This window comes from Lepisosteus oculatus, chromosome 3 (assembly GCF_040954835.1).
Source record: "Lepisosteus oculatus isolate fLepOcu1 chromosome 3, fLepOcu1.hap2, whole genome shotgun sequence".
NCBI classification, from domain to species: Eukaryota; Metazoa; Chordata; class Actinopteri; order Semionotiformes; family Lepisosteidae; genus Lepisosteus; species Lepisosteus oculatus.
In genome coordinates this window covers 9,772,471-9,795,393 of record NC_090698.1, presented here as the reverse complement: position 1 = coordinate 9,795,393, position 22,923 = coordinate 9,772,471, and the positions used below count along the sequence as shown (strand labels likewise).

At 51.8% G+C, this 22,923-nt stretch overlaps 1 protein-coding gene across 1 annotated transcript in view; it reads left to right on the top strand.

The window, feature by feature from the left end:
* The window catches only part of efnb3b (ephrin-B3b), a 69,536-nt gene extending 46,968 nt beyond the window's left edge, over window positions 1-22,568 (top strand). Inside the window, exons 3-5 of the mRNA XM_006627386.3 lie at window positions 13,148-13,240; window positions 14,461-14,553; window positions 20,194-22,568. Of these exons, the coding sequence (XP_006627449.1) occupies window positions 13,148-13,240; window positions 14,461-14,553; window positions 20,194-20,615 (608 nt within the window). The 3' untranslated portion in view covers window positions 20,616-22,568. The remainder of the gene's footprint in view (window positions 1-13,147; window positions 13,241-14,460; window positions 14,554-20,193) is intronic.
* The last annotated feature ends 355 nt before the right edge of the window (window positions 22,569-22,923 follow it).

Here is a 22,923-nt window from a genome sequence, read left to right as displayed (position 1 = left end):
GAGAGAGTTGGGAATGGAGTGTTTTACTGGTGGAGATGGAGAGAGAGTTGGGAATGGAGTGTTTTACTGGTGGAGATGGAAAGAGAGTTGGGAATGGAGTGTTTTACTGGTGGAGATGGAGAGAGAGAGTTGGGAATGGAGTGTTTTACTGGTGGAGATGGAGAGAGAGAGTTGGGAATGGAGTGTTTTACTGGTGGAGATGGAGAGAGAGAGAGTTGGGAATGGAGTGTTTTACTGGTGGAGATGGAGAGAGAGAGAGTTGGGAATGGAGTGTTTTACTGGTGGAGATGGAGAGAGAGAGAGTTGGGAATGGAGTGTTTTACTGGTGGAGATGGAGAGAGAGAGAGTTGGGAATGGAGTGTTTTACTGGTGGAGATGGAGAGAGAGAGAGTTGGGAATGGAGTGTTTTACTGGTGGAGATGGAGAGAGAGAGAGTTGGGAATGGAGTGTTTTACTGGTGGAGATGGAGAGAGAGAGAGTTGGGAATGGAGTGTTTTACTGATGGAGATGGAGAGAGAGTTGGGAATGGAGTGTTTTACTGGTGGAGATGGAGAGAGAGTTGGGAATGGAGTGTTTTACTGGTGGAGATGGAGAGAGAGAGTTGGGAATGGAGTGTTTTACTGGTGGAGAAGGAGAGAGAGAGTTGGGAATGGAGTGTTTTACTGGTGGAGATGGAGAGAGAGAGTTGGGAATGGAGTGTTTTACTGGTGGAGATGGAGAGAGAGAGAGTTGGGAATGGAGTGTTTTACTGGTGGAGATGGAGAGAGAGAGTTGGGAATGGAGTGTTTTACTGGTGGAGATGGAGAGACAGAGTTGGGAATGGAGTGTTTTACTGGTGGAGATGGAGAGAGAGAATTGGGAATGGAGTGTTTTACTGGTGGAGATGGAGAGAGAGAGAGTTGGGAATGGAGTGTTTTACTGGTGGAGATGGAGAGAGAGAGTTGGGAATGGAGTGTTTTACTGGTGGAGATGGAGAGAGAGAGTTGGGAATGGAGTGTTTTACTGGTGGAGATGGAGAGAGAGAGTTGGGAATGGAGTGTTTTACTGGTGGAGATGGAGAGAGAGAGTTGGGAATGGAGTGTTTTACTGGTGGAGATGGAGAGAGAGAGTTGGGAATGGAGTGTTTTACTGGTGGAGATGGAGAGAGAGAGTTGGGAATGGAGTGTTTTACTGGTGGAGATGGAGAGAGAGTTGGGAATGGAGTGTTTTACTGGTGGAGATGGAGAGAGAGAGTTGGGAATGGAGTGTTTTACTGGTGGAGATGGAGAGAGAGAGTTGGGAATGGAGTGTTTTACTGGTGGAGATGGAGAGAGAGAGTTGGGAATGGAGTGTTTTACTGGTGGAGATGGAGAGAGAGAGTTGGGAATGGAGTGTTTTACTGGTGGAGATGGAGAGAGAGAGTTGGGAATGGAGTGTTTTACTGGTGGAGATGGAGAGAGAGAGTTGGGAATGGAGTGTTTTACTGGTGGAGATGGAGAGAGAGAGTTGGGAATGGAGTGTTTTACTGGTGGAGATGGAGAGAGAGAGTTGGGAATGGAGTGTTTTACTGGTGGAGATGGAGAGAGAGAGAGAGTTGGGAATGGAGTGTTTTACTGGTGGAGATGGAGAGAGTTGGGAATGGAGTGTTTTACTGGTGGAGATGGAGAGAGAGAGTTGGGAATGGAGTGTTTTACTGGTGGAGATGGAGAGAGACTTGGGAATGGAGTGTTTTACTGGTGGAGATGGAGAGAGAGTTGGGAATGGAGTGTTTTACTGGTGGAGATGGAGAGAGAGTTGGGAATGGAGTGTTTTACTGGTGGAGATGGAGAGAGAGAGAGAGTTGGGAATGGAGTGTTTTACTGGTGGAGATGGAGAGAGTTGGGAATGGAGTGTTTTACTGGTGGAGATGGAGAGAGAGAGTTGGGAATGGAGTGTTTTACTGGTGGAGATGGAGAGTTGGGAATGGAGTGTTTTACTGGTGGAGAGAGAGAGAGAGTTGGGAATGGAGTGTTTTACTGGTGGAGATGGAGAGAGAGAGAGAGTTGGGAATGGAGTGTTTTACTGGTGGAGATGGAGAGAGAGTTGGGAATGGAGTGTTTTACTGGTGGAGATGGAGAGAGAGTTGGGAATGGAGTGTTTTACTGGTGGAGATGGAGAGAGAGAGAGAGTTGGGAATGGAGTGTTTTACTGGTGGAGATGGAGAGAGAGTTGGGAATGGAGTGTTTTACTGGTGGAGATGGAGAGAGAGTTGGGAATGGAGTGTTTTACTGGTGGAGATGGGAGAGAGAGTTGGGAATGGAGTGTTTTACTGGTGGAGATGGAGAGACAGAGTTGGGAATGGAGTGTTTTACTGGTGGAGATGGAGAGACAGAGTTGGGAATGGAGTGTTTTACTGGTGGAGATGGAGAGAGAGAGTTGGGAATGGAGTGTTTTACTGGTGGAGATGGAGAGAGAGAGTTGGGAATGGAGTGTTTTACTGGTGGAGATGAGAGAGAGAGTTGGGAATGGAGTGTTTTACTGGTGGAGATGGAGAGAGAGAGTTGGGAATGGAGTGTTTTACTGGTGGAGATGGAGAGAGAGTTGGGAATGGAGTGTTTTACTGGTGGAGATGGAGAGAGAGTTGGGAATGGAGTGTTTTACTGGTGGAGATGGAGAGAGAGTTGGGAATGGAGTGTTTTACTGGTGGAGATGGAGAGAGAGTTGGGAATGGAGTGTTTTACTGGTGGAGATGGAGAGAAAGAGTTGGGAATGGAGTGTTTTACTGGTGGAGATGGAGAGAGAGTTGGGAATGGAGTGTTTTACTGGTGGAGATGGAGAGACAGAGTTGGGAATGGAGTGTTTTACTGGTGGAGATGGAGAGAGAGAGTTGGGAATGGAGTGTTTTACTGGTGGAGATGGAGAGAGAGAGTTGGGAATGGAGTGTTTTACTGGTGGAGATGAGAGAGAGAGTTGGGAATGGAGTGTTTTACTGGTGGAGATGGAGAGAGAGTTGGGAATGGAGTGTTTTACTGGTGGAGATGGAGAGAGAGAGTTGGGAATGGAGTGTTTTACTGGTGGAGATGGAGAGAGAGTTGGGAATGGAGTGTTTTACTGGTGGAAATGAAAAGAGAGTTGGAGATGGGGAGATGTGGAGGGAGAGGAGAGAATTTTATGTGTTGAGAGAGATGAATAAAAAGAGACAGATGAAAGCTCAGAGACAAAAATGAACAAATTGAAAGAATAAACAACTCTGACAGGGTCTTTGCCTTTCCCTCCGTTTTCTGTGGAATAAATAGAATTGCAATAGCTGCCCTCCTCTCATTTTCCATCAGGCATGTCAGCAGACACCCCAACCTGCCAAGGCACAGAGCATGGGTGCCTGCAGGGGTCCTGTCAACAAGGCTCCAACTGTGCCAACACAGCCCTGATGTGATGGGAGCTGTTACTCACAACTCACTGCCCCACATGAGGGCCGGTGAGAGTCAGGGAGACAGGAAAGACTCCAGAGTGGGACAGGAGGCAGTGCAGGATGGTGAGAACACTACACTAAATAGCCAGTTAAATGGTAAAGAGGTCAGTCAGATTGTCAGTGTCATTATCACTGTGTCAGCATTATCAGTGCGTCTGTCAGCATATCAGAGAGCCTGTGTATCAGTGTGTCTGTCTTTATCAGTGTGTCTGTGTAAGTGTATCGGTGTGTCTGTGTGTCACATATCAGTGTGTCTGTACTGGTGTATTGTGTGTCTGTGCTAGTGTATCAGTGTGTCTTGTCTTTATCACTGTGTCAGTGCTGCTGTAACACTGTGTCTGTGTGTCACATATCAGTGTGTCTGTGCTAGTGTATCAGTGTGTCTTGTCTTTATCAGTGTGTCTGTGCTGCTGTATCAGTGTATCTGTACTAGTGTATCAGTGTGTTGTCTCTGGAGTGTCAGTCTTGCCGTGAGTTTCAGAGTGCAGTATCAGCCTCACTGCAGCAGCGTTAGTGTCATTATCAGTGTGTCTATGTCTTTGTGTGAGTCTCAGAGCAGCAGTGTCAGTGTGTTAGTGCCATCAGGTGCCCATGCCAGGATCAGTGTGTCACTGTCAGCACTGGTGTGCAAAGGCAGCAGGCCCTGTTTTCTATCCAGCACAGAGCTGCTGCCTGACAGAGATTTCTGGGTGGATCGTTAATCCTGGGAGTTTTCCGGCAGAAGCCGTAATTAACTTTTTGGCAAACACGGCAGTCAGCCAGTCCCAGGGCACAGCAGAGGGTTTTTTTTTTCCAGATTTGGCTTCAGATAGGGTTCCCTCTAATCTCCTCAGGCCACGGCGCAGTTGCTGTCTGCAGCATGACTACAGTGTGTACACAATCTGTAGCTCAATCCCAGCATGCACGCTGGGTGGGCCAGCAGTGGAGGCGCAGACCTCGTTAGATCAGGAGGTGGGTTCCTTGAGCTCTCTGCCTGTCTCCCTGCACCCCACATGGTCCTGAGCAAGGTACTGGACTTTCCCGAACGTTGAATTTTCAAATTAGATGTCTAGACAGAGGGCTTGTCAGAGACTTGTTAGCAGCAGATGGTGGTATGGACAGACACAGGCCTGCATTTTTGGCCAAAAGTGAAATGACTGTTTTAAATCAGTCTATGAAAAATCATTTATGTGGTGTTGTAGTTTATATAGAATATTATGTCCAATACTAATGATGTGCATAGAGATTAGTTTGCACATAGCACATGTTGTGCATACAGAATCTTTTGTGCACTGCTAATCTTGTACAACAGTTTTTGCACAATGTAGTAAAGCAAATTGCTGACGTAGGCTGTGCAGAACCTTTTGCACAGTGCTGATGTAGTTGGTACAGAGCCTTTTGCACAGTGCTGATGTAGTCTGCATAGAGCCTTTTGCACAGTGCTGATGTAGTTGGTACAGAGCCTTTTGCACAGTGCTGATGTAGTCTGCATAGAGCCTTTTGCACAGTGTTGAGTTAGTCTGTACAGAGCCTTTTGCACATTGCTGACATGTGCTGTAGAGGCTTTTGCGCAGTGCTGATGTTTTCTATACAGGGCCTCTTGCACAGTGCTGATGTAGTCTGTACAGAGCCTTTTGCACAGTGCTGACATGTTCTGTACAAAGGCTTTTGCACAGTGCTGATGTCGCCTGTACAGAATCCTGTGCAGTAGCTTAACATAGTAGCACACGTCTGAACAAATCTGGCCACTGTTTATCCAGATCTTGTGGGTTCTCCTTTGGAATACTTAGGAACAGGCATCTGTGCCCTTCATGTTTGTAAAGTAAGGAGGAGGTCTGAGCAAGACTGCCGTTTCTAGAGGGGGGATCATTGTAAAACATCCAATGTTCTATTCTGGAAGGCTGTCTGCTGGCACCAGGGAGAGGAGGGTAGATCATTCCTGGAGGCCAGGGGAAGTTGAGAGGGGGTGTTTGAAGGACTGCAGGAGGGCAGGAAGGAGGCACTGAGCAGACAGATTCACGGGTGGGTGAACAGAGTGCACTGGCGCCAGCAATGAAAGGAAGGACTGAAAAGAAAAACGAAAGTGACCTATTTCTCGCGGGTTTTATTCGTTTTGTGGCTGATCTAATAGTAAGTTCAAAACCAAGCAACCAACCTCTGGCACATTTGGCACACACAGACACCGAGACAGGTGTACACACACACAGACACTGAGACAATTGTAAACACGTGCACACGATCACACTTTTAGTAAAATCAAAAATTCAGGTGGCACTAAAGCCCCACTCCTAACTGCGGCCCACAGGCCACCCTGTCCCAGCATGCCCTGCGCTTGTCATTCCGGATCTACGGCAGAGTGAGACAGGCCAGAGAACCGCCTCTGTTGGCTATGTAGGTCAGCTAAGCGGGTCGCATACAACTGGGTCAGTTCTTCAGCAGGCGCCGCAGTGAGGGGTCCAGCATGTGGGAGGGACAGGGGCTTCGTCTGCTCTTCCCAGCTTCCCATCGGGATGGACACTGGGGGGCAAAGAGGAAAAGTGACGGATCTCATCTAAAGTCCACATCAGAAAAGGGAGGCCAGATTCTGAGAGTCTGTGAAAGGAAAAAAAAGAGAGGCAGTCAGAGCTGGATTTTCTGTGCTCGTAGTGGGGGGGGGGGAGTTGAGATTTCTCCCTGGTCGCCCCTGTGCTCATAGTGACATCAGCAAGGGACGCCCCTCTCCTCCAATCAGAGCTGACTCTCCCGTGCCTCCCTGCGGAGGTGAAGTCACCCTCTGGCTTGATGTTCTGTACCTCTCCGTTCATGGGCACGAATCGATCTCTGCTCTCAGTCTCCTCCATCCTGGCTGTGCACGTCAATCCCCCGAGATCAGGAATCGTTCCAGCTACTCTTTTCGAGCTCTTTTGTGGGACATCTGGAATATCTGTTTGGTGGTCTGCTGACCACAACTGTGCTGGTCAGTGAGCGTGTCAATGTGCTGGTGAGTGAGTGTGTCAGTGTTCGTCAGTAAGTACGTCAGTGAGTGTGTCAGTCAGAGTGTACCTCAGTGTGCTGGTCAGTCTGTGTGTACGTCAGTATACTGGTCAGTGAGTACATCAGTGAGTATGTCAGTGTTGGTCAGTGAGTGTACGTCAGTATACTGGTCAGTCAGTGTTGGTCAGTGAGATGATAAGTGAGTATTATGGTCAGTGTGTCGGTCAGTGAGTGTGTCAGTTTGTGTGCTGGTCAGTCTGTGTGAACATCAGTGTGCTGGTCGGTCTGTGTGTACGTCAGTATACTGGTCAGTGAGTACGTCAGTGAGTGTGTCAGTCAGTGTACGTCAGTGAGTGTGCTGGTCAGAGTGTACGTCAGTATGCTGGTCAGTGTGCTGGTCAGAGTGTACGTCAGTGTGCTGGTCAGTGAGTACGTCAGTGAGTGTGTCAGTCTGTGTGTACGTCAGTATACTGGTCAGTGAGTACGTCAGTGAGTGTGTCGGTCAGAGTGTACGTCAGTCTGCTGGTCAGTGAGTGTGTCAGTCTGTGTGTACGTCAGTGAGTGTGTCGGTCAGAGTGTACGTCAGTGAGTATGTCGGTCAGAGTGTACGTCAGTGAGTGTGCTGGTCAGAGTGTACGTCAGTGAGTGTGCTGGTCAGAGTGTACGTCAGTGAGTGTGCTGGTCAGTGAGTACGTCAGTGAGTGTGTCAGTCTGTGTGTACGTCAGTGTGCTGGTCAGTGAGTGTGTCAGTCTGTGTGTACGTCAGTATACTGGTCAGTGAGTGTGTCAGTCTGTGTGTACGTCAGTATACTGGTCAGTGAGTACGTCAGTGAGTGTGTACGTCAGTATACTGGTCAGTGAGTGTGTCAGTCTGTGTGTACGTCAGTATACTGGTCAGTGAGTGTGTCAGTCTGTGTGTACGTCAGTATACTGGTCAGTGAGTGTGTCAGTGAGTGTGTACGTCAGTATACTGGTCAGTGAGTGTGTCAGTCTGTGTGTACGTCAGTATACTGGTCAGTGAGTGTGTCAGTCTGTGTGTACGTCAGTATACTGGTCAGTGAGTGTGTCAGTCTGTGTGTACGTCAGTATGCTGGTCAGTGAGTACGTCAGTGAGTGTGTCAGTCAGAGTGTACATCAGTATACTGGTCAGTGAGTACGTCAGTCAGAGTGTACGTCAGTATACTGGTCAGTGAGTACGTCAGTGAGTGTGTACGTCAGTATACTGGTCAGTGAGTGTGTCAGTCTGTGTGTACGTCAGTGTGCTGGTCAGTGAGTGTGTCAGTCTGTGTGTACGTCAGTGTGCTGGTCAGTGAGTGTGTCAGTCAGAGTGCTGGTCAGTATACTGGTCAGTGAGTGTGTCAGTCTGTGTGTACGTCAGTGTGCTGGTCAGTGAGTGTGTCAGTCTGTGTGTACGTCAGTGTGCTGGTCAGTGAGTGTGTCAGTCTGTGTGTACGTCAGTATGCTGGTCAGTGAGTGTGTCAGTCTGTGTGTACGTCAGTGTGCTGGTCAGTGAGTGTGTCAGTCTGTGTGTACGTCAGTGTGCTGGTCAGTGAGTGTGTCAGTCTGTGTGTACGTCAGTGTGCTGGTCAGTGAGTGTGTCAGTCTGTGTGTACGTCAGTGTGCTGGTCAGTGAGTGTGTCAGTCTGTGTGTACGTCAGTATGCTGGTCAGTGAGTGTGTCAGTCTGTGTGTACGTCAGTGTGCTGGTCAGTGAGTGTGTCAGTCTGTGTGTACGTCAGTGTGCTGGTCAGTGAGTGTGTCAGTCTGTGTGTACGTCAGTGTGCTGGTCAGTGAGTGTGTCAGTCAGAGTGCTGGTCAATATACTGGTCAGTCTGATGTTCACGCCACTCTGACAGCAGCCCCCCTGCACAGGGGGGGGAGAGCCAGGTGGGACTTGCCGCTCCGCATGGGGGGACGCGGATTTTCCCTCCCTGCCCCACCTCCTTCAGAGCCGATGCCGGGCAGTGGTCCCGATGAGACACTGGGCGGGCTCCTCTTTCTGGGTGTAAAAGGTGCCTGACGCAATGCTTGTCTCGCCCAGCTGTTGCAACAGATGTTCACCTTGGTGTCTCTCAGCTCTTCCCATCAGCCCTCTTTCTCTTTGTACATGGGATGCAGTGTTTATTTGGCAAATTGTCACAGCACAACTGAAAACTGTGATAGTCGGCACATCAGTCAGTCAGGGTGGCAGTCGGCACATCAGTCAGTCAGGGTGGCAGTCGGCACATCAGTCAGTCAGGGTGGCAGTCGGCACATCAGTCAGTCATGGTGGCAGTGAGTTGGCACATCAGTCAGTCAGGGTGATAGTGTGTTGCACATCTGGTGATATTCAGCACATCAGTCAGTCTGTGTGATAGTCAGTCAGCACATCAGTCATTCAGGGTGACAGTCAACACTTCGTGTGATAGTGAGCACTGTGATGGTCAACTCGTCAGTCAGGGTGATAGTGGGTGGGCACATCAGTCAGTCTGTGTGACAGTCAGTGAAGCTGTGAGTGAGTTAATATGTCAGTCACTGTGTCACTGTGACAGTCAGTGCATCAGTCAGTCAGTGAAGCTGTGCATGGCTTAATATGTCAGTCAGACAGAACATCATTTGAAAGTGTGTCGGCCAGTCAATCAGTATGCCTATGGTATGCCAGAGGTCCGTCAGTGTGTCTGTCAGCACAGCGGTCAGCACAGCGGTCCGTCAGCACAGCGGTCCGTCAGCACAGCGTTCAGTCAGTGTGTCTGTCAGCACAGCGTTCAGTCAGTGTGTCTGTCAGCACAGCGGTCAGTCAGTGCATCAGAGTGTCAGCACAGCGGTCAGTCAGTGCATCAGAGTGTCAGCACAGCGGTCAGTCACAGAGTGTCAGAGTGCCAGCGCATCGGTCAGTCTGTGCGTCAGAGTGCCAGCGCATCGGTCAGTCTGTGCGTCAGAGTGCCAGCGCATTGGTCAGTCGGTGCGTCAGAGTGTCAGCACAGCGGTCAGTCAGAGTGCCAGCGCATCGGTCAGTCAGTGTGTCAGAGTGCCACCGCATCGGTCAGTCAGTGTGTCAGAGTGCCACCGCATCGGTCAGTCAGTGTGTCAGAGTGTCAGCGCAGCGGTCAGTCGGTGTTTCAGAGTGTCAGCGCAGCGGTCAGTCGGTGTGTCAGAGTGTCAGAGTGTCAGCGCAGCGGTCAGTCGGTGTGTCAGAGTGTCAGCGCAGCGGTCAGTCAGAGTGTCAGAGTGTCAGCGCAGCGGTCAGTCGGTGCGTCAGAGTGTCAGCGCAGCGGTCAGTCGGTGCGTCAGAGTGTCAGCACAGCGGTCAGTCAGAGTGTCAGCACAGCGGTCAGTCAGAGTGTCAGCACAGCGGTCAGTCGGTGTGTCAGTGTCAGCACAGCGGTCAGTCGGTGTGTCAGCACAGCGGTCAGTCGGTGTGTCAGCACAGCGGTCAGTCGGTGTGTCAGTGTCAGCACAGCGGTCAGTCAGTGTGTCAATGTCAGCGCATCGGTGGGCTTTTCTTCTGTTCTTGCTCTTGCTCCCTTCCTGTGCTGCCCTCTGTCACTCTCTGAAAGGAATTGTGTGTGTCCTTTCATGACAGAACCTACAGCTTTTTTTCTAAGTTTCCATTTATGTCCTCACTTGTTCTACAAAATTCCCTATCACTGTGCATCATTGTCTCAGTTACTCCTGCGCCCAGCCTCCCCCTCCCTCGCGGGAGAGTATTCCAGCAGGGCGCTTGGGCTTCGGCTCTGTGCGTTAGGTTAATTGTGCCCCCCACTCGCTTCCTCCCTCTCTCTTTCATTCCTCACCAGCCCCCCCCCCCCCCGCCCTCGGTGTGGCCCACCGCAGCGGGCAGACTCCATCACGCTACCGCCATCAGCTCCCATTGTCTCCCGACTCAATCACCTCGGTAACAGCTTGTCAGGACCAATCACATTGCTCGCATCTTGTCGGGAGTCTCCCAGCATTCCTTCAGAGCGTCTCTGCTCCGGCAAGGAACAATAATAATAAAAAAACACGGGCTAAAAAATTAAGACAGAAAGAAATATTAGAGGTAATCACAACAGTCACATTCATTTGTTTCTGCTACTTTAAGCTCCTGCCTGCAGCCGCCAGTTTCTAAGTATATCATTGTCTCACTGCCTTAACTCCGCACACCTCCTGTCTCTCACGTTCTCTCTGACTCCTGAGCTCCTCATTTCCATCCTCCACTCTTTCCACTCTGTCCTTCTCTCTCCCCCTCTCTCCTCCTTTCTCTCCCCACGACGATGGACGCTCATAGATCCAGAGACGCTGCCGCTCAGAACACCGAACATTGGTTTAGATGCCCCAGCGGCCTGTTGATCGAGGGATTACTGGGCTCTGGCTTTGTTCCAGACCCCCGCCACTCCCAGTGTAAAGAAGCATCTCCCTGACTGGCTCTCTGTATTGACTTTAGTTTTACAGTGGAATAGCATAGCCATCCTCAGCTTGGTGTCACACATATTTCATTCCCTTGTGCACTTCTTCCCTAGACTCTCCGGAAACTGTTAGAGGTCAGAGGTCAGACTCCTTCCCACTGCCTCAGGGTGTTACAGTCCCTCATGTTTGTGATGGAAAAGCACAACCAAGAACGCAATTATAACCCCAACTTGTCTAGAGCTTTTCTCTCCTCCAGCATCTGCAAAAAATATTTCATGTTCTCTGTAAATAACGTAAAGTGCACATAAAAACAGCCTACCTGTAGTGTCAGACCTACCTGTAATGGACAGTGCAGTCCTTTTCTTATTAACCCATCAGCTAGCAGTCACAGGTACAGCATCTCCATCAGTGAGACAACAGCAGTGTCTTGAACCCGTGACTCCCTGGTACGGGGTCTAGGGCACTAACTGTTGGCCCAGGCTGCTGTATGGTCATTACAGCTGACAACAAGAAAGCCATAATTGCATATGCTTCAGCACACAGGTGAGTGTAGTTTGGGTTTTCTGTTGGAACAGATTTAGAGGACAACAAGGGAGAAGGGGAGAGAGAGAGGAGCAGGGAAGAGATGGGAGAGAGTGGAGGAGTGAGGGAGAGGAGCAGGGAAGAGATGGGAGAGAGTGGAGGAGTGAGGGAGAGGAGAAGGGAAGAGATGGGAGAGAGTGGAGGAGTGAGGGAGAGGAGCAGGGAAGAGATGGGAGAGAGTGGAGGAGTGAGGGAGAGGAGCAGGGAAGAGATGGGAGAGAGTGGAGGAGTGAGGGAGAGGAGCAGGGAAGAGATGGGAGAGAGTGGAGGAGTGAGGGAGAGGAGCGGGAAGAGATGGGAGAGAGTGGAGGAGTGAGGGAGAGGAGCAGGGAAGAGATGGGAGAGAGTGGGGGAGTGAGGGAGAGGAGCGGGGAAGAGATGGGAGTGAGGGAGAGGAGCGGGGAAGAGATGGGAGAGTGAGAGAGGAGCTGGGAAGAGATGGGAGAGTGGAGGAGTGAGGGAGAGGAGCAGGGAAGAGATGGGAGAGAGTGGGGGAGTGAGGGAGAGGAGCGGGGAAGAGATGGGAGTGAGGGAGAGGAGCAGGGAAGAGATGGGAGAGTGGAGGAGTGAGGGAGAGGAGCAGGGAAGAGATGGGAGAGAGTGGAGTAGGGGGAGGCGAATAGGGAAGAGATGGGAGACAGAGTGAGGGAGAGGAGAGAAAGGCGAGAGGAGCGTGTTTGAAAAGGCACAGGAGGCAGCGAGGAGGAAGAGTGCTGCGTGCTCCTCTTCCTCAGCGCGTGGAGCAGGATGAGCCAGGCCCCATCTCTCCCTAGAAAACACACACACACACACGCGCGCGCGCTCCCTCTTGCTCGAAACTGGGTCGTCCGGAAGAGGCAGGAGGGGGAGAGGTGTGACAGACACGTCTGTGGCTGGGAGTTTTATTTTTGCGAGGCGCTGTGTTATTTTGGGTGGTGGCGCAGTCGTCGGGGGGGGTGTAGGTGTTTGAGAAACGACTCCGTCGCCCGGAGCAGGAGGGAGAAACCTTCCCTGGAGATTTCTCACTCTTACACACAGGAAGAGCAGAGGGTTTACTGCCGTGTCTGCGTGCACACTGGATCTCTCGGGAAGACACCAGCACACAGTGTACACAGAGCACTACAGACATGAGCAACAGGAACAACACGCGTGTGCTGTGGGACAGTAGGTCTGGAGGAGTAGGTGTTCGGGCTCGGACAAGGCCGGGGGGGGCGGGTTTTGGGGGCTCTGGCTCCCCTCCTTGCGGCCCCTGGCGCCCTGGCCCCTGCTGCAGGCTCGCACCCGGGCCTCCTCCCTCCGCCGGCGGGTCTGTTTGTTTGTCCTTCCCTGCGATTTGTGTCACCTTGAAAACAGCATAAAAACACACTGTGTAAATGTCAGCAGATGCTAATTACTGGAAAATCTCTCTGTAAATCGCCTGAATGCCTCCTTTGAATGTGTTTATCACGTATAGAATTCTCTTCTCCTATCTCCTCTCCCTTCATCTCCTGTCTCCTCTCACCCCTCTCCTCTCCCCTCTCACCCCATCTCCTCTCTTCATGTCTGTTCCTCCCCCCCTCCTCTCTCCTATTCCCCCATCTCTTCTCTCACCCCTCTCCTCTCCCTTTGTCTTCTCTCCTTCATTTCCTCTCTCCTCTCCCCCCTCTTCTCTCTTCTCTCCCTTCATCTCCACTCTCCTCTCTCCCCCTCCTACAGTATTTCCTCTCTCCCTTCATCTCCTCTGTCCTCTGTCCTCTGTCCTCGTCTCCTCCCTCCTCTCTCCTGCTCCAGCAGTGCTGCTCTGTGCTGTGTCTCAGGCTGAGGCGGAATGTCTGACTGTGTTTCTGCGTGTGTTTCTGTGCAGCCACCTCGAACGGGACACGGCAGGGCCTGGAGAACATGAAGGGGGGCTCCTGCTTGACCCGGGGCATGAAGGTGGTCCTCAAAGTGGGACAAAGTGAGTGGAAAGAGTGACCCTCCGGGGTCTGTTTCTCTGTGTGCTTGTGTACCTGTGTCTCTGAGTGTGTCTTACGTCTCTCTCTGTGTATCTGTATGTCTTACGTGTCTCTGTGTGTGTGTATCTGTGTGTCTTGTCCGTCTCTCTGCGTGTGTTTCTGTGTGTCTTGTACGTCTCTCTCTTTGTGTGTTTCCGTGTGTCTTGTGCGTCTCTCTCTTTGCGTGTTTCGGTGTGTCTTGTGCGTCTCTCTGTGTGTGTTTCGGTGTGTCTTGTGCGTCTCTCTGTGTGTGTTTCGGTGTGTCTTGTCCGTCAGTATGAGCCAGTGCGTGTCTATGGCCAGCAGTAATGCAACACTTTGTGTTCATCAATGAGACAGCGAGATGCAGTTAGTTTGGTGTGCTGGGTTTGAGAAATGGCTCTAATATTCCAGATCTCTTTTGTTTACCCTCTCCAATCTCTCTGACCCTGCTCTCAGTCTTTAACTCTCTCTCTTGATCTCTTCCTCTCTCTCTCTAATCCCCTCACCCAATTTTCAATTCAAGGTGCATTATTAGCATGACCAATGGGTACAATCAGTGTTGCCAAAGCAAATACCCTCTCTCTCATCCCTTCACCCTCTCTCTCTCTCATCCCCTCACCTCTCTCTCTCATTCCTTCATCCTCTCTCATCCCCTCACACCCTCACCCTCTCATTCCCTCAGCCTCTATTATTCCTTCACTCTCTCCCCCTCTCTGTCTCCCAGCTCATCAGTTACCCAGTTCCTTATTAAGATTCACACTCGCTGTTACAGGGAAAGAGGAGAACACTCCCTGTGCGAATAAACAGATAAATTATCTCCTCCCCAACGACCCAGAAAAGAGAGATGAAAGACTGAAGGAACAGGGGAATAAGCGAGCAGGACGGCCGTGTCTATAAACCTGTCCCCCAGTTCTCCTTGCTAGTGTACCTGTCTCTGAACACCCAGCCTGCAGTTCCGTGCAGTTCTGCCAGACCCAGATGGCGAGGGCTTTGGAGATCCCAGCAGGTGGAGGGAGGGGGGAAGGGAGAGCTCCACAGTCTACAGGTTACGGGTTCGAGCCAGGGTCTAGGGGTTTGGGAAATCAGTGACGTGCGAGGCTCACTCTCCTCCATCGCCAAACAGAACGAGCGCTTCCACAGGTTTACAGAAAAAGAAATGCAGGATTATTTACCTTACTCTCCCTCTGTGTCTCCCTCCCAGATCCCCACAGCTCTGGGTCTAAGCCCTCTAAAACTGGTTTGGACCAGAACCCTGGCCGTCCTAACTGGGCCAACGGGCAGGACAGCCCCCCAGGTATGACCCGTTGCATCACACACGCGCTCATCAGCCGTTCTCTGCCCCTGCTTGTCCTGGTATCTGCTGGACTGTGTTCCAGCTAAGCTCTCACTCAAGCAAATTAATCATGTAGAATTTTTGGAAATTGTACATTTGAAATTGAAAAGTACAGCTCTGACACACACAGTTACACAGAGCAGTGCTCAGTGCAGCTCTGACACACACAGTTACACAGAGCAGTGCTCAGTCCAGCTCTGACACACAGTTACACAGCGCAGTGCTCAGTACAGCTCTGACACACAGTTACACAGCGCAGTGCTCAGTCCAGCTCTGACACACACAGTTACACAGCGCAGTGCTCAGTCCAGCTCTGACACACACAGTTACACAGAGCAGTGCTCAGTCCAGCTCTGACACACAGTTACACAGCGCAGTGCTCAGTGCAGCTCTGACACACACAGTTACACAGTGCAGTGCTCAGTACAGCTCTGACACACACAGTTACACAGAGCAGTGCTCAGTGCAGCTCTGACACACACAGTTACACAGAGCAGTGCTCAGTACAGCTCTGACACACACAGTTACACAGAGCAGTGCTCAGTACAGCTCTGACACACACAGTTACACAGAGCAGTGCTCAGTACAACTCTGACACACACAGTTACACAGAGCAGTGCTCAGTGCAGCTCTGACACACACAGTTACACAGAGCAGTGCTCAGTGCAGCCCTGACACACACAGTTACACAGAGCAGTGCTCAGCTCCAACCCTGCAGGACACAGTAAAACTAAAAGTAATAACAATAATAAAAGTAAATGCATAATGCTTAATAACAGTTAATTGCAGCTTTGAAAAGAGACAGAGCTCCAAAGTGTATTAAAGTAAGACAAAGTTTGCTAGCAGACACTAATGGTCAGGCAGAGTGAGTCGTAATGCAGTTTTAATGCTCGACAGGAGAGCCGCACCAGGCCCGCCCCCAGTCTTCCTCAGTTTGAATCTGTCCTCGGAGTGCAGTCATGCTGAGCTGAACGGTGCACTGTACGCTGTGATGGGCTTTCTCTTGCTTAGATAAGCAGCAAGGGGAGCGAGAGAGAGGGGGAATGAGAGAGAGGGGGATTGCATTGTGAGACAGGAGAGAGGGGGAAAGAGAGAGAGGGGGATTGCATTGTGAGACAGGAGAGAGAGAGGGCAAAGAGAGAGAGGGGGATTGCATTGTGAGACAGGAGAGAGAGAGGGGAAAGAGAGAGAGGGGGATTGCATTGTGAGACAGGAGAGAGAGAGGGGATTGCATTGTGAGACAGGAGAGAGAAGGAAAGAGAGGGATTGTGTTGGGAGACATGAGAGAGAGAGGGGGAAAGAGAGGGATTGCATTGTGAGACGAGAAAGAAGGAGAAACAGGAGAGAGGGATTGTGTTGGGAGACATGAGAGCGAGGAAGAATGAGAGAGGAAGGAGAGAGGGATTGCACTGACAGGAGAGGGTGGGGAATGAGAGAGGGAGAAACGGAGGAGAAAGGGATTGTGTTGTGAGAGGAGAGAGAGGGAATGAGACAGGAGAAAGAGGGGGAATGAGAGAGGAAGAAATGGAGGACGGGGGACTATGTTGTGAGAGAGCTCTCTCTTCTCTCTCTCTCCATCTTCTCCCACTCTCTTCCCTCTTCCTCCATCACTCTCCCGCTCTCCTGCACTCCGCTGAGACAGACCTGTGAGTGTGAGTAACACCATCCACCAGCCAGTGAGGAAGAGAAGGAGAGAGAGGGAACGAGAAGGTGCTTTCAGCTGCCATTTAAATGACTTATTATCCTCATTTGTTTTTTCTTCTTCCTGCTTTTTTCTTCTGTTCCCTCCTCCTGGTCCTGGGAGAGGTTGTTCTGATTGTAGGTATTGTTTGGCGTCTTTCTTTATTCTTTATTTAGCCATTTTTCATGTCTTTGACCACTCTAATGGCTGCCTGGGCCTGTTGCCAAGGCGATATCCCAGGCATCTCAAACGTAGGCTGGTGTAGCTCCAGCCCCCACCCCCCCCCACCCCAGTCCCCTCTGGCCAATTCATTAGGACCTATCTGTCTCTGCTCTCCCCTCATGATCAACAGTGCCGAAGTCAGGATGAGACACTGTCCCGTTCTTGCTGGGAAAGTATTGTATTTAAGGAAACAACCCCCTCCAGAGAAATGAAATGACTGTAACAGAAACCACCCAATTCCTGGGGGAAAGTAACAAGCCAAGGTGTCCCATACTCACCCTAGGGAGCAGTGGAAATATCCTAACTGTGTCATTTAATTGGTACCTGTCTACCAGGCGGTAGCTCGGAATCAGCTGTTAGGAGATCTTCCAGCGCAACAGTTCTGTAAGAACTCAGTTCTGTCCCCAGTGGACCCACTGTAGGAGGAAAGGAGACGCTCGGGAAAACTTCCTTCATCCATTACCAGCAAGCCACTTATTCCTGGTGAAAGTCCAGTCCTGGACTGTCACGCAGGACGAAACCCTAGACTGGGCATGCTCACAAACGGGACCGATTCTGGGACGATAACTAACCGATCCAGAGTGTCTCTGGGAGGCGGGAGGCTATCGGAGCACCTGGGGACACCCCGCGTGGTCACAGGTACAACATGCAAGCTCCACATAGTCAGGCAGCCCAGGGTGGAATCAGGCTCAGGACCCAGGATCTGTGAGGCGAGAGCACTGCCTGTCATTCTAAAGAGTCTGTTTCTGGCAGCAGCAGTTTGTTATTCTGTGTCTCGCTCACAATTTGAAATCGCCAGCTGTTGTGCAAACCTGTTCTGCAAGGACAGAGTGAGAACAAATTGAGCTTGAATTTGAGGACTGTGCAAGTGCCCTTGTCAGGTCACTCACCCTGTGACTCGGCACAGAGCCCGACAGGAGAGTGAGGACTGAGCACACCCTCCGCTGACACCCCCTGTCAGATCTCTCACCCTGTGACTCTGCACAGAGCCTGACAGGAGAGTGAGGACTCTGCACACCCTCCTCTGACACCCCCTGTCAGATCACTCACCCTGGGACTCTGCACAGAGCCTGACAGGAGAGTGAGGACTGAGCACACCCTCCTCTGACACCCCCTGTCAGATCACTTACCCTGTGACTCTGCACAGAGCCCGACAGGAGAGTGAGGACTGCGCACCCCCTCCTCTGACACCCCCTGTCAGATCACTCACCCTGTGACTCTGCACAGAGCCTGACTGGAGAGTGAGGACTGCGCACCCCCTCCTCTGACACCCCCTGTCAGATCACTCACCCTGTGACTCTGCACAGAGCCTGACTGGAGACGATGGCATATTGTAGAGGCACATCTCTGAGTGACAGCGTTCGCCACCTGAGTGGCTCTGCAAGGATCCCCAAGGATCAGACGTTTTTTAAACTCCCTGACAAAGAAAAAGAATGCGGTCTGCGCGCATCTTGCTCCTCCACTGGGGAAGGAGACAGAAATGAGACACTGACTCCAGCAAGAGAGCCGCCCTTTCACACTCAAATCTCTGATTAGTCTTTCCGAACCCGGGTGCAGCCCGTTAGAGCAGGGAGAGGTCAGGCTGGCACTCCAGGGCCAAAGATCAAGGGTCGCCAGTGTTGTTGTCGCCCGATGGACCTCTTTGTAGCGACTGGAGTGTCCGATGTAGAGACTCCAGGCGGTACCAGGGTGACCACGGGCCGGGTTTCGCCGGCGGTGCTGGCCCAGACTGCGGGGGGGTGGCGGCTGCAGGGTTTGTTACAGTGAATGGATGATTTTCGAGCGCTGCCTGGGGTCCCCCAGGTGTGCCTCTGTATGTAGAGAGAAGGATGTAGGCCTTAATTAGGAATGCACCGAGGGGAGGAGAGCCAGGTTATTAGTGTGCCCTGAATAGAATAGAAACGAGAGTGTGGAGGAAGAGAGGGAGGGAGGCGGGCGAGCTGGAGACGGTTAAGGGGGGGGTGAGGAGAGGTCCCCGTGCCGAGAAAATAAGGATGCTGCTTCCTAGCTCGTCCACGGAGAAGCAAGCACCAGCAGGGTCCAGAGAGGACAGGAGCATCTCGAGCTCCGGCTTGGAAAACCTGAGGATACAGGGGTGCAGTCTGGGGCCGGTTCTGGGGTTCGGTCTGGGGGGGTGGGGTGGCGATGACATTTAGGTGTCTGGTGAAGGTGGAATTGGGGTAATGGGTAGATTTCAGGTGAAAGTTGATTGAGATTAGCAACAGGAGAAGGGTTTGAGAATCAGTTAGGCGTGGGGTTGGTTACAGGGTGACGCTCGGTTAATTTTAGGGTTGTGCCCATGACCCTTCCCCCCCTTCTTCATTTCCGGATGTCATGTTTGATGAATGCCCTCCTCCCCCCCCCCCGCACTGCTTCCTCTCTCTCCGTCTCGTCATTCCCTCTCCTGTTCCCGGAGCCTGCCAGCCTAGCCCGAAATAGAAACGTTTGGAGAAAAGAGGAGGGGAAAAAAAGACCAGTGAGCGAGAGACAGAGAGGAGGAGGGTGGGACCGGGGGCGAGGCAGGGGCCCCTTGGTGTCGGGCGTGATGTATGGCAGTGAGGAGCCAGGTAGCGTCTGGAGTGCGCACCGGCGGCACGGAGAAGGTCAAATTAGCATCACAATGTGGGCTGCTGGCTGCGGGTGCTGATGCTGTTGCTGGGAGACCACCAGGGCAACACCTGAAGGATGGCAGCGGAGGTGTGAAGTTGGGCCCGGGTCTGTCTCTTTCAGGCCCTTCCCTTTCTTTCTTCATGTCCTCCATCCTCCTTCTTCCTGTTCCCTCATTCTCAGCCCTCCTGTCTCTCTCTCTCTCATTTCCACTCCTCCTGTCTCGGCGCCTGCCTCTCCCTTCCACCCCCCCTTCTCCCTCTGTCTGCACTTCTCTTCCTCTCCCTCCTCCTCTCCCATTCGCACCTCTCTCCTCTCCCTGTCTGTTCCTGTGTTTCTCTCCCTCTCCCTCTCTCCCATTCGCACCTTGCTCCTCTCTGTGTCTTGTTCCTTGTCTCTCTGCCATTTGTCTTCACACCTCTCCTCTCTCTCACACTCCCTCTCTCTCCCTCTCTCTCAGTTTATCTCGCCAATGGCTGACCGCAGTGTCTCCAGGTCTCAAGCTAATGTGTCCGGCGCAGTGCAGGCTGAGCAGCTCGAGACTCGCAGGCCGGGGGTTCGTGCTCGAGTCGGGGGGGGCAGTCTGAACAGTCGAGGAGAAGGGGGAGTGGGGTGGTGCCGGGGTGGTAGGGTGACTCCGCTGCTCCTCCAGTAAAATGCTCGGCGCTCTGCTGTCTCCTGATTCGGGGTGACCTTGTTTACAGAGAAGTATCCCAGCCTGCCTCTCTCCTGGCTGGCACAGTGACACAGCGCTGTCACTGAGCACGACTCAAACACACTCGCAGCCCAGGGGCAGGAATGGGGCTGAGAGTCCTCACACCGACACACACTCTCACACACAGCCACACACAGCCTGGGGGCCAGGCTACAGGCACACACACACATACACAGTAATGCCCATTCTCCACACTTCTGTACATACATGGATGTTGGGTCTTTTTCCTAATGTGTTGTGTCTGCTATGCCCTGGTGCGGGCTTGTGCTCGTCAGCACTAACGACCAATCTATCTCTCTCTACCCCATTCCTTCTCTCCTCGTCCCTCCTCCAATCCCTCTCCTCCTTCCCCGTCCGTCTCCTTCCCTTGCTCTAGGTTCCTCCGGCAACACCACCCACGCAGGAGGCCGAGGAGCAGCGGGAGGGGCGGCGGGCAGGGGCGAGAACGGCCCCCTGTCCACCTCCAACATCCCCATCATCGCCGGGGCAGGCGGGGGCTCGGCCTTCCTGCTGCTGGTGGCCGTGGTGATCGCCGTGGTGTGCTACCGGCGCCGGCAGGCCAAGCACTCGGACACCCACCACCCGCCGCTGTCCCTCTCCACCCTCACCAGCCCCAAGCGGGGCGGCGGGGGCAACAACAACGGCTCGGAGCCCAGCGACATCATCATCCCGCTGCGGACTTCCGACAGCGCCTTCTGCCCCCACTACGAGAAGGTCAGCGGGGACTACGGGCACCCCGTCTACATCGTGCAGGAGATGCCGCCCCAGAGCCCCGCCAATATTTATTACAAAGTATGAGGGCGGAGCCCCGCCCATTGGCCCCGCCTCCCCACCTGTCCCCTCCCCTTTGTTAGGGGCGCCTTCGTCAGTCAGAGCGTCGACAGACCCTCCCCACCCCCCGCACCCCCAAGGTGGGGCTTTTTTTAAAACTCGCACATATAAGAAACGGGACAGTAGACCGCGGCCCTCCCTCTACGCCTTTCGATTTGCTTTAAAACGTCTTGATGTGATCGACACTATTGTAGAGTATAAGAGTATATATATACATGTCTGTTCCTCTTTTTTTGGCGGCCGAACCGTACACTGTGTTAAGGGCGGCTTCTCCTTTTAACATCGGCGGCGGCGGTGGTGGTGTTGGGGAGGGTAGGGTGTTATTACCCACCCCACTCTCTCACCAGTCTTTCCCACCTGTCAGTTTTTGGGGTATTTGTGACAAAGCCGTCGCCTGGGGGGGGGGGGGTCGATTCTCCCGCCTGTTGTTATTTTTTGTTGTTGTTGCGTGTGGTGCTGCTGTAGAGGAAAGAAACGACCTGTGTGTGAAGGGAAGAGTGGAACCGCCCTTGCCCCGCCCACTCGGCGCCACGCCCACTGTAGCTCCGCCCCTCTCCCCGACCCCGCCCCCTGGAAGGGCACTGCATTGGCAGTCTGGCAGCTGGACAGAGAGACGCTGGGGGACAAGGCGCGGTGCCGCGTAGCCCAAGAGGGCGGGCGAGATCAGGAAGGAACTGAAACAGGACGGAACAAGAGACAGAGCGGAGAAGACAGAGGATGGACGGGTCCCCCCAGGTTTCTGAGCGGACAGCACGTGCCTTGTGGGATTTATCAAGGAGGTCCAGGAAACAGTACTCCCCGGGCCTTGCAGGGAAAGCAGGACACGGAGGATTGCTGGGCGATTGGAGGCGAGGGATAATCACTCCAAGACTTGAAATGCCCCCAACTCCCGTATATATCAGTCCTGGAAAACAAAATCCTGGATTCGATCAGGAATTGTGAGGAACTGAGGGGGGGGGATAATATGTCTCTTTGTTTTTCCTTCTCTCTGGAACTTTTGAACAGGTATTTGTGCATCTTGACACTAACATTTTTATTCACAAACTCACTTTCACACTCGGCATTCACATACATACACACTCTCACACATACGTACACACACTGTCACACATTCTTTTACACTTACGTACACACTCACGATCTCTCACACACTCTTTCACACTTATGCACACCCACACTATCTTTCACACATGCACAAACTTTTACATTCAAGCACACACATGCGCACTATCTCTCACTCTTTTTTACAGTTATGTACACACATGTAAACACTCTCTTTCACACTCGCCACTCACACAATCTCTCATACTCTCTTTCATGCTTATGCACACAAACCTTCACACTCACACATGTACACACTGCGTCACACATACACTCTCTTTCATACTCTCATGTACTTTCACTCGCACACAACTAAACACCCACCTCACTCACATGTACACATATGTGCCATTCATACTTTCACAAAAGCATTCACACCTCACACACTGACACACTCGCCCATTGCACACACTAAGTACCTGTACACTCATACATACAGACAATCTCACTTTCACTCTGTTTCACACTCTCACACAAATGCACAATTCTGTGTCAAGTCATCGCTTTCCACAACTTCTGAATGCACATCCCGGAGAACAACAGGAAGATCCAGCCTGGAAACGGATACGGATTTCAATCCGTTTCTCCTTTTCGGATCTTTTGATATGAATTCTGTTGTGTTCTTTTTGTTCCGGGCGTGCTTGTTTCTTTGTTTTCTTGTTTTTTTTTCTATTTCAAAATGAAAACCCAAAACACACGAGACACAGTTCAGTTTGGACAGATTTAAAAGTCCCTGGTTCAGGATGTACTTTGCTTGGTTGTGTCATATTTAGTTGTTGTTGTTTTTTAAATAAATAAACCAATAAAAGGTGTAAACAAGTTCTGTACCCCAGTGGATCTGTAATAAGGGACTGCTCTAGGCTAGCATCCATGTTAAACACACAGAGAGGGACACACTGTGATATACTACACACAGACACAGTGACACTACACAGAGTGATACACCAAGACACACTGCACACAGAGACACGGTGACACTACACAGAGTGATACACCAAGACACAGTGCACACAGAGACACTGTGACACTACACAGAGAGATACACTGAGACACACTGCACACAGAGACACAGTGACACTACACAGAGTGATACACCAAGACACTGCACACAGAGACATGGTGACACTACACAGAGTGATACACCAAGACACACTGCACACAGAGACACTGTGAC